This window comes from Camelus ferus, chromosome 12, assembly GCF_009834535.1.
Source record: "Camelus ferus isolate YT-003-E chromosome 12, BCGSAC_Cfer_1.0, whole genome shotgun sequence".
Classification (NCBI taxonomy): Eukaryota; Metazoa; Chordata; class Mammalia; order Artiodactyla; family Camelidae; genus Camelus; species Camelus ferus.
In genome coordinates, this window is record NC_045707.1 from 20136317 (window position 1) to 20146538 (window position 10222).

General features: G+C 52.9%; 2 protein-coding genes across 4 annotated transcripts; both read right to left on the reverse strand.

Annotated features, from left to right (window-relative positions):
* Positions 1–564: 564 nt before the first annotated feature.
* Positions 565–3795, reverse strand: MYL6 (myosin light chain 6). 2 transcript variants are annotated; one of them, XM_006179834.2, is made up of 7 exons: positions 3678–3795; positions 3380–3407; positions 2363–2506; positions 1981–2154; positions 1806–1883; positions 1460–1504; positions 565–756 (listed from the first exon to the last, which is right to left on the reverse strand). In XM_006179834.2, the coding sequence occupies exons 1-6, from the start codon at positions 3678–3680 to the stop codon at positions 1476–1478; spliced, it is 456 nt and encodes a 151-aa protein (XP_006179896.1). In that variant the 5' UTR covers positions 3681–3795; the 3' UTR covers positions 565–756; positions 1460–1475. The 2 variants fall into 2 exon arrangements, with proteins under 2 accessions (XP_006179896.1, XP_006179897.1); XM_006179835.2 differs by lacking the exon at positions 1460–1504.
* Positions 3796–4042: 247 nt separating this feature from the next.
* On the reverse strand, positions 4043–8310 carry MYL6B (myosin light chain 6B). 2 transcript variants are annotated; one of them, XM_006179836.3, is made up of 8 exons: positions 8183–8309; positions 6598–6844; positions 5834–5861; positions 5471–5614; positions 5068–5241; positions 4463–4540; positions 4286–4323; positions 4043–4148 (listed from the first exon to the last, which is right to left on the reverse strand). In XM_006179836.3, the coding sequence occupies exons 2-7, from the start codon at positions 6796–6798 to the stop codon at positions 4295–4297; spliced, it is 654 nt and encodes a 217-aa protein (XP_006179898.1). In that variant the 5' UTR covers positions 6799–6844; positions 8183–8309; the 3' UTR covers positions 4043–4148; positions 4286–4294. The 2 variants fall into 2 exon arrangements, with proteins under 2 accessions (XP_006179898.1, XP_032348981.1); XM_032493090.1 differs by lacking the exon at positions 4286–4323 and having other exon boundaries at positions 4043–4229; positions 8183–8310.
* Positions 8311–10222: the final 1912 nt, after the last annotated feature.

The following is a 10222-nucleotide window of genomic DNA, read 5'->3' on the forward strand; positions in this document are numbered from 1 at the left end:
CAGGCCAAGAGCAGCACAGCTGTCAGGACCATGCAGCTGGCACAGGAGCTGGGCAGAGGCTCTCACCTGCCCTAAAAATAGCCATCTAAGACTTGGAAGGACATCCTCACAACCTGGAGATTTTGTCTATTTATCCTTTCAGAAGCACTGGCTTCATTTCTTCCCTTATTAGGCGGGGAGAAGGCAGGCATCTCACTCACTAGTTGTTATTATTGGCCCCTAGCCCTGCTGAGGTGACAGACAGGCTCAGGCAATGCTAATATGGCCTGGCTTTCGCTCCAATAAACACTCTGGGCTCCCTCACCAAAGGCCTTCAGTGCTGGGGAGGGCTAGGAGAGAACTCAGCCAGATACGGGATGGAACAAGGGTCCTACAGGGATTTAAGGCTTTCCTAATCCCCAAGGGGTAGCCTTTGTAGCATCAGTGAATGGGGCCAGCACTTCTTAAATGAGGCAGAGATGGCTCCTACAGGCTCTTCCCCAGCTGTCCCCAACCTCCGGTCCATTGACCCTGGACAGTCTCGCCTCGCCTTCACTGGCTCAGGAAGGAAAGGAGACCCGCACGTAGGGCACAGAGTTTATTTGGTGACTGCTGATGGCAAACATCATCCAAAAGAGACAAGTTGGGAAAAATACTGTGATGACAAGGGAACCTAGGAAGCCTTCGGGGCCACATACACAGCCTCCCACAGGGGAAGGCACAGTCTCCGGGCACACGGGGAATGTCCTCAGCCATTCAGCACCATGCGGACGAGCTCTGTGGAAAGGAGAGAGGGGTGAACCGGCGAGCAGGGCCAAGGGGAGGGGTCCGCCAGGGGCTAGGAGACCACAAGACCACGAAGGCAGCCTAAGAAGGAACGTGCCCACAGCAACCAACCTGGGGGGTCAGTCTGCAGAGGAGCCACCTTGAGTCTGACCGGTTCCCTCGGCCCCCAGCTCCCCTCCCGCCAGCTGTTAGTTCCCCACCCCACCCTGAGCAGCAAGAACACAGCAGAGGCAGAAGGAGTTCCAGCTACACCTACAGCTACTGTCAGCCACTGGTGGAGGAGAAGACAGAGTTTGGGGTTAGGGTACCTCCAAGCTGCCCAGCAGAAGGAAGGGAAGAGACTGCAGCTACAGCAGCACAATGGGGCACACAACCCACCCCTCTAAGCCAAAACTGCCCCTGCTCCCGGGCCAGAGGATCACCCTAAAGCAAGAGGGGACAAGCTGGTGTGAGTTCCCAGACACCAGTGCCCTATAAGCCAACCTCAGAGCCCATTCTAGGAGAGGAGGTACCACACCCCCAGGCTGTCTTCCTCTTTGAGGAACCCCTCCCCTCCCCAGTCAGCTCCATGCAGAAGCATGCCAGGAGAAAGTCAGATGGGAGTAGGGGGAGGGCAGGGGCTAGAGAGCAAAGGCCAGGAAGAAAAACACTGGGGAGGTCAACTAGAGAAGGGGGGGGCTGGGAGGAGCCGTACCCGCCCCATGGGCCCGTCACCCCGACAGGATATGCCTCACAAATGCTGCAGGAAGGAAGAGACATTAATGGTGAAGACAAGACACAGACATGGGGTGAAGGGGTCAGGCGTTGAGGGAACAGCCATCCATTTACTTCCCATCCCTTCCCCACCCTTCATGCCACATGACCCCTTCTTTTCTTGTCACACCCCCCTGGCCTCCCACCCCTAGGCTGGGCTGGGCCCTGCCCCTTGCCTCCTGGCACTTTCTGGAGCCCAAGTCCAGGGACAGGGAAAGCCTCAAAAGCTGTGCTTGACCTGCCCTGTGTGGCTGCTTCCTCCATGAGAGCCCCACTTCGTCCCTCACCTTCATAGTTGATACAACCATTGCTGTCCTCATGTCCTGCCACCAGCATCTCTACTTCTTCCTCTGTCATCTTCTCACCTGCAGAGGGGAAGAAAGAGTGACCACGCTGGAATCAGGTAACAGATGAGGTGTATCAGGTGGCATCTCAGCTCAAAGAGCAAGGGCAGAGCTTTACCCAGAGTAACGAGAACGTGCCGAATTTCAGCACCCATCACGGTGCCGTTCCCTTCCTTGTCAAACACCCGAAGGCCTTCGACATAGTCCTCATAGGTGCCCTGGTCCTTGTTCTTGGCCACAGTCTGCAGCATGGGTAGGAAGTGCTCAAAGTCCAGCACCTTCACGTTCATCTCTGCCGAAAAGGAGGTGGAAGCAAAGTCACACGCGTTCTCAGGACTGGGGATTATGGGGCTCGCACTCAAGGCAGGAGAAATCTGTGGGATTTGTTAGTCTAGATAAGACCCGCTTGAGTTCAGGGCCTAGGAAGATGAAGGGAAGCTCTTAGCTGAAGACTGTGGGCCCACTTCCCACACTGAGGAGTTGTACTTAATGACCCTCACCATCACTCTTGGGGTTCCCCAGGACTTTTAGCACCTCGGCGTTGGTGGGGTTCTGGCCCAGGGCCCTCATCACGTCCCCACACTGGCTGTAGAGGATCTTGCCATCCCCTGTTCGGTCAAACAGCTGGAAGGCCTCCTTGAACTCTGAGGATTCAGATAAACGTCAGCACTGGGCATGCAAGGGTTAACCCAAACCCTCCCAGGCAGTTCCTACTGCACATTCAACCAGGATCATGCTGAGGAAACCAGATATTTATACCACTGTACACCCAAGTCCTCTAAGAGGGATCCAGTGTCTCTTACTCCCAACTCAGATATCCCACATAAAGAAACAGCCTTCCTCCCCACTTTGGCAGAGTGGCAACATCCGTTCACATACCCCCTCCACCCTCAGCAAGCCTGCCCAGCCTCCTCACTACACTGCTCAGGGCAGGAATTTGCCACCGCCCTGTCTGGGCCCTGTCCTTATAAGGAAGTGGGAGCAGCAGCCTGGGACTGGGGTCATCCCAGCCTGCCGCTTCTCACCCCTCTGGTCAGAGGAGAGGGCACAGCCCTCTTTCAGAGGGTACAGCTACAAAGAAGTACCCTCAGCAAAATCCCCTTTTCACAAAATAACAGGTCGCTGCTTTTTACAACCGTCACAATTCCAAGCTGTGGGAGGAGGAAAGTTATCACAGGAGGAGAGGAGAGGCAGAAGTAGCTGATGAAGGAACAGGGGAGCACAGGCAGCTTAATACACCGCCCCCAAACCTCACACACAGCAGGCATTAGGTGACCAAGTTGTTTCACATGCCCACACCACCTAAAACTCACCCAGTGCTTGGGGCTCAGATCTAGAGTAGAAGGGGAGGGAGGAAGAAAGAGTGAGAAAAGAAAATGGAGGAACCAGAAGGAGGGAGAAGGGAATCCACGAATTACTCCCCTAGGGGTGCTGAAGGGATGACAGGTTGGGGGGTAGGTGCTAGAGGCAGTGTCCCTCTCCCTAAGCATGACCTCAGTGGGTCGGAGATTACCTACCTGCGGTCTGGTCCTCGGTGAAGTCACACTGCTCAGAGAAGAGGGGAGCGGTCAGCATCTTAACTCCAATCCCCCAAGCTTCTATCCCAGTCCCACGAACTCTGAACCACAAACTCCTGTTCCATGCTTGGGTCTCACTTCCCAGCAGGACAGGATGCCCGACTTTACAACCCCACCTCCAACCTTCGAGGCCTTCAGGTTCCTTTGCCCGCTACCCTCTACCTTCCCCTCACCCCCTACACCCGGCTTCCCGCCTCTCGCCCCAAATCCCGCTCATCCTCCCGGGCCCGGGCCCCACCATCTTGACTGCTCAGCTCTGCGGGACCTTTTCCTGCTGTAATGGCTCCGGTTCCTGGCCCAACCCTAGTCTTAGTACGTCTCAATGACGTCATCCCCAGCGGACCCAGCCAATAGGAATCTTGGCCCTGGCTTATGCAGATAATATTCCTACATTAGTAATGAGGTGGGCGGGGCCCGCTGTTCTTCATTTCTCCAGAAGAGCCCTACCTGGGGCACAGAATCCTCAGAAGAGGGTGGAGTGGGGCGTAAGCAATCTGCTCCTCCGAGCAGCAGGGAGATCCCAGGATGTTAGATTGGGGAGAAGAGAGTCCTCCCTTCCCTTCCCTTCCCTCCCCCACCTCTGAAGAAAGCAAGAGTCGGAGGCCAGGGAGGAACCATCTCTTTATTTTCAACAAAAGGTGGCCTCCTAGTGGCAGGAACGTGCTTTCGCCTTTGGGGGCCGGGGCGGGCAGTGCTCGACCCACTGCACCTGTGGAAAAAGAGGAACTTTGCCAAACCCTGGCGTTTGCGAGCAGCAGGACGTGAAAACGTACTTCTCGGCTTTTCTACCCTGGCGGGAGAAAAGGAAGGAGGCTTGCCTTTCAAGGCGGAGTGGGATGGCCCTACCTGTAATGCTCAGACGCTTAGGATGTGCTTCAGGAAGGCTGCAGAGAGAGGAGGCAAGATGGCCTGATGATAATCCATCTGATTTTAGATAACCAGGCCCCAGGGTGTCCCCACCCACACACGCGAGCCTCCTGCCTCCCTTCCTCTCTTGTCTCTTCTGCTCCTCTGGTCTCTCACCTTCATAGTTGATGCAGCCATTGATGTCCTCATGTCCTGCCAGAACTGTCTCCACCTCATCTTCAGTCATCCTCTCTCCTGAGCCCCAGACACAGCGTTTTAGCCCCAGCCTTCCCTCTTTCACCAACCCAGGCCTCAGTCTTCTGGGTGGTATCTCCTTTTTTCCCACCCTGGAGACTTGCCCATAGCAACAGTCCCCCAAGAGAATCCTCTCTTTGTAATGGTCATGCCTTCAATGTGTCCCTGAATCTTGCTTTCCATTTCACCTCAATTACATCTGGTGAAAACTTTGACAGACAAGAAAACTGACCTCCAGAGGGTTAAGAGACATACCATATCATAGAGTATAACCATCTATTCCCAAACAGAAATTCAGGTCTCCCACCTCATCCTGTTTCCTCTGCCCTCTGGGGAGGCATCTGCATCCCCCTCACTTTAGCCTCTACAGGAGGAAGACCTTCAGATTTGGCCCCCAAAGTTCTGACCTTCTCAGTCTCCTGCCCATGACCTACAGGACAATAATCACTCCCTGACTCTGCCTACTTGGCTAACCTTTTTTTGGTTCACCTCCTCCTCTCCACCCCACAATTTGGTCCCTGCCTCACCCAGGGTGGTGAGGACATGTCTGAGCTCTGCTCCCATGACTTTGCCGTTCCCCTCTTTGTCAAACACCCGAAGCCCCTCCAGGTAGTCCTGGTATGAGCCTTTATCCCGGTTCTTGGCCACCGCCTGGAGCATCGGCAGGAAAGTCTCAAAGTCCACACGCCGGGACTTCAGCTCTGGAGATTAAAGAGGTAAGGGAGAGGTCACCGTGGTATCACCTAGAACTCAGCTCTCATCCCCACCACGAACGGTTTTATCCGTTCAACATTCAGGATGTACTTCTGCCCCTGGGTTTGACAGTTGTTGAAGTCCTGGGACCCACTTCAACATCCTTTGTTACCTTACCGACATTCCTCAGTTCTACCACCAAACTGAAAACCTGCATTGTTCCAGGGGGTCCATTACCATCACTCTTGGGGTTCCCCATGACCCTGAGCACCTCGGCGTTGGTGGGATTATGGCCCAGGGCCCTCATCACGTCCCCACACTGGCTGAACTGGATCTTGCCATCTCCCACTCGGTCATACAGCTCGAAGGCTTCCTTGAACTCTGAAGTATAAGGAAGGGTCAGTGTTGACAAGGAGTTCCCATTAGCATCAGAAGAAAGGAGATTCAGAAACTGTGTGCTTGAGCTGGGTAGAGCAGGGAACACAAAGAACACTAGTGTAGGAGGTTTCAAGGTCGGGACCAGAGTTAGGGGAAGAGAAAGAGGATCTGACCAGGGGCTTGGGACTGGATAGTGGGCTCAGGGGACCAGCTTCTCCTCACCCTCCAGCTGGTCCTTGTTAAACTCGATCTGTGGAAGAAAAGAGCAGGTGAGGAAGGATGACAGGGCTCATTCCATCCCTCCCCAGCACTCCTCCCCACCAACTGGCAGCCACTTCTGGGGAGGGGCCCAAAGGGACCAGGCCAGGAGCCCAGACACCTCAGTCCCATTCCCAGCTCCAGACCTTGGGAGAATCCCAAGAGGAGGAATTATTGGGGGGAGGGTTTCCTGGGAACAGGGTTAATCCCATGCCACCTGTTCCACTCCCTCTACTGCCCTGAGCCCTGCATCCCTCACATAACTGGGGGCTGAACAAAGGCTAAATTTACCCCTGGCCCCCAGCTGTGATTGTCTAACAAGTCTGTCCTCTTCAGCCTTCCCTCCTGGGGTTCAGAGCTGTGGACTTTTGCAGTGAACAGTCAGCCAGGCACAGACACAGCTCCCTCCCTTCACCTTGAAACTGTCCTCAGAACCCAGATGTTCCCCATCGCACAGTCCCTGCCTCCAGCAAGAGGGTCAGTGAGAATGTGTGTGTGTGTGTGTGTGTGTGTGTGTACACACGTGTTATAGGTTAGAGGAAGAGAGCAACAAACACAATAGCACAGTCATAAACCTGGATTGTTCCAAATGGAGGACTAAGGGGAAGCCCCAACACCATCCAGTGCTTACTGATTCCCTACCTTCTGGATGACCCCTAATCTCCTAGACTATATCCCACCCTTGTACCACCCCCTCCAAACTCTTTTCTCACTTCCCAGAGACTCACCACCACTTTGGAGAGATCAATGGGGGGCTCCTGGACTTTCGGAGGGGGTTGAGGTACAAGTGGCACTAGTGCTGGCGCTGGCTCTGGTGCTGGCTCAGCCTTGGGCTTGGCTGGAGGGGCCCCTGCTGCTGGCTTGGCAGGGGGCTTGGAGATTGGGGGTCCCGCTGGTTTCTTCACGGGAACATCCTTCTTGGGAGGCATGATGTCCGGTAGCCAAAGGACAGTGTGCCGATGGGGGCACCCATCTCTGTTTAAATAGCCAGGGAGTCTGGGATGTCAAGGGGCGGGGGCAGGGGCAGGGAGCCAGTTGGCGGTTGGGAGGGTGAGATAGAGGAAAGATATGCCGGCCTGTCCTCACTCCCCTGGGCTCCTATGGTTCAGGACTCCTGCCCCAAGGTCTTCTCCCTTTGGATCACCCCGCCCCAAAAGCTGACCAGAACAATGGCCCCTTTGGGGGCAGGGGGAGGAAGCTAGCGACAGCCCAGAATGGAGGAGTTAACCTCCAGAGTGTGGAGAGGATGCTTGCCAGTGACAAACACTGACTAGGGGTGAGGCAAAGAAGGAGATCCAGGTATTCCAGGCCCTCAACCCCCTGATTCAGAACAGCCCTTTTTCCTAGCAGCTTTAGACACTTGAAGGTTGAGGCAAGAATGGGGGTCTTGTGAACTGGGATTGTTAAAGTGGGGTCTGGGAGCAGTGAAAGATGGGGGGAAAAAAAAGCAGTCCTTCCTCTCCACTGACCATGGATGAATAGAGCAAGGGTAGTTGATCCCACAGCCTAATGATACTCAATGCTTAAAGTCTCTGACCCCCTCCCTCCCAGCCCAGAACTGGAACTGTGCACAATATAGAGAAAGAATAGTAATAGAAGAGTGTGACACACACCGCGCATTGTCTCCTGTGCCTAGTGTTGTTTTAGGAGTAGGGATGGGGGCAAGGACCAATTTTAACACCCACCACCCATACTCTCAAGGAAGAAATTCTTGTCCACAAGCGTACGGTCATTCAAGTCAGACAAAGGTAGGCTGTCTGCTGAACCTGTAGAGACTCCGTGGTGGCACCTGGGGGGAAGGGCAGGCTCTAAGAGGCAAATGACCTAATTTCTAAAATCTGTAATCCAAAAGGTTGTGGGAGGTCCTCTGGGCTCCATGAGTACTCACCCCCAACCAGAGGGAAAATAAAACCCTGACTCGGTAGCCAGGTTACACACCTTGCTTAGAGCGCTGGAGAAGGGTCAAAGTCGGGGGCGTGTAGAAGAGGGGAGGGGTTGCTGGCTTTTTTCTTTTGGTGGGGGTAAAGAAGGAGATGATTTAGGTAGCAATCGGAGGAAGATAGTAGTGATTCCACTTAGGCCCTAGGGTTCAAAGAGTTGATGCTGGATCTCCCACCCCCAAAAAGCGTCTGAATCTCATGACGGCAAATTGTCTCATTTTAGGAAAATCAGAATAATTCCTCCAGCCGGGTGTACATCACACACACACACACACACACACACACACACACACACACACACACACACACACACACACACACCCTTGAGCCTTAAATAAAAGAAAGAGTCCCTCCCCAGCTCCCCAAAACTCACCCCGCGGGGTCCAGGTAAGGGGCGGAGGCGGGGCGCAGGGCGGCCGCGGGCCCTCAAGGGTTAATTCCGGCGGCCAAGGAGCATGCTGGGAGTCGTAGTCCTCGGGCGCCCGCGGGCTCACGGGAAACGCCGTCCTCCGGCGCCAGGCGGACGCCCGCGCAGTGAGTGGCTTCCGGCCCGAGGCGTCGGTTGGTGACTCAGGAGCTTTGGGACCCGATTCTTGTCCCGGAACCAAAAGGCAATGAGCACTTTACAGTCCCTATCCCTGACCCTAAAACCGCGTGCGGCCCCTCAGGATATCTCCCTTGCTTAGCCTTGAGTTCCCCGTTTAGCGTGGGCGGGGATATTTTCCGGGATTCACCGGTGAGGAAGCAGAACCAGGGGAAAGGCTGAAGCTGCAGCTGTAGCAGGCCAGGTAGAGGTAGATAGTAGGAGGCAGTTACTGCCCCCGCAGAGTGGTTCGGTCTCTTTAGCTTCTCTTGCGGTTTGGTAGAGAGAGAAAAGAGGCTATTGAGTTGCTGTGTGACTTGGAACAGTTACTTTAAAGTTTTTTGAAATGAATTTCAAGTACATGTTAAGGAATTTATGCCGAGTCACCTGCCCCAGTCTCACCAATTGAAGAGACGCAATTGAAATTCTCAATTGAAATGCAGCTGAAGCCTCCGTTGAAATTTCTCCATTCTGCGGCCGCGTTTGCGCCAGTCACCCTGTTTGCTGCTGACAGGTCTTGGAATGGAGGGCTGGGTTTTTCTCTGATATATAATTCTCCCAAGGTGTTTGGGGGTTTTTTAGATTTTTAAAAATGGAGTTGTAGTTGATGTACAATATTAAATGTTTCAGGTGTACAACATAGTTTTACAATTTTTAAGGTAATACTCCATTTATAGTTATAAAATATTGGCTGTATTTCCTGTGTTATACATACCCCAGATGTTTATCAACAGTCTCCTCTGTGCTGGGAGAGAACCAGCCCGGCCAGGCCCAGCCTCGCTCAGTGGATCCGTAAATGCCCGTAGGCACATACTGTGCTGGAGACGGGGGCTTGCATGGGCGTTTAGGCGGTGGATCAGAGTGGAAAAGCCGCGGGAAGTCAGAAGGGTGAAGGCATAAGTGAACTTTACGCTGGAGACGGGGGCTTGCGTGGGCATACAGGCAGTGGATCGGTGTAGAAGAGCTGCTGGAGATCAGAGGGGTGAGGCTTAGGTGAACTCTATGGGCAATGCAGTAAGTGATGTTTGCTGTTTGGGAAAAGCTTCTTGGAAGAGTGGAAATGGGTTGTATGATAGAAACAACACTGGTGATGAGGATGTTAGCAACCATTCCGGGAAGCCTCCACAGAGCAGGTACTGCATGAACCACAGTGTGTGTTAGAGTATGGATTCAGACCAGCCTACTTAAGATTTGAATCTAGGTTTTGCCAGGTACTTGCTGGTAACCTACAGCAAGTTTAGTTATCTTGCTGTGCCTCAGTTCCTTCATCTATAAAATGAGAATAATAATACCTACCTCTTAGTGCTCTTGGGAGGATTCGATGTGTTGATAATTTATAAAACAGAATAGGCCAGGTACAGTAAGTGGTATATGAGTGTTAAATTTCCTTTACTCTTCCCGACACATGAAGTAGTTGGTATTTCCTCATTTTACATCCGTAAAGGATCACTAGGCATGAAGAGATGGAGAGCAAGAAAGAATACATTTCTGTTTAAAGTGTTTGGTTATAAGACTCAGGGAGGGCCACATCACAGATGCCTTTTTATGTCTTTCATCACTTCCACAGAGGTTGATTTCGAAGATGTGGTTTATCTGATTTTTTCTCTCTTCCTCTCCTTTAGCTAGAGCCATCTCTTTGGCAGTTTGCCAAGTAGAAGTGGTTATGGCATCATCTGACTTTCTAGCATTTTTTGTCTGCTTTATAGAGAAGTAGTACAAGGAGAAAAGATGAAGACCTTTGGCAGAAATATAGGTTGGAGGACTGTCCTTCATTTTCCATATTATCTCTGCTTTTTAATCATAAATAATGTTGACTAGGTTGAACATAAT

Coding starts and splice junctions, on each gene's coding strand:
- MYL6 (XM_006179835.2), bottom strand. Junction 2,155..2,362: donor GGGGAACCCCAAGAGTGATG/GTGAGGGTCATT, acceptor CCTTTTCGGCAG/AGATGAACGTGAAGGTGCTG. Junction 1,884..1,980: donor GCACGTTCTCGTTACTCTGG/GTAAAGCTCTGC, acceptor TCCCCTCTGCAG/GTGAGAAGATGACAGAGGAA.
- MYL6B (XM_006179836.3), bottom strand. CDS start 6,798: ATGCCTCCCAAGAAGGATGTTCCCGTGAAGAAACCAGCGGGACCCCCA. Junction 5,242..5,470: donor GGGGAACCCCAAGAGTGATG/GTAATGGACCCC, acceptor TTTAATCTCCAG/AGCTGAAGTCCCGGCGTGTG. Junction 4,324..4,462: donor TGGCTGCATCAACTATGAAG/GTGAGAGACCAG, acceptor CTCTCTCTGCAG/CCTTCCTGAAGCACATCCTA.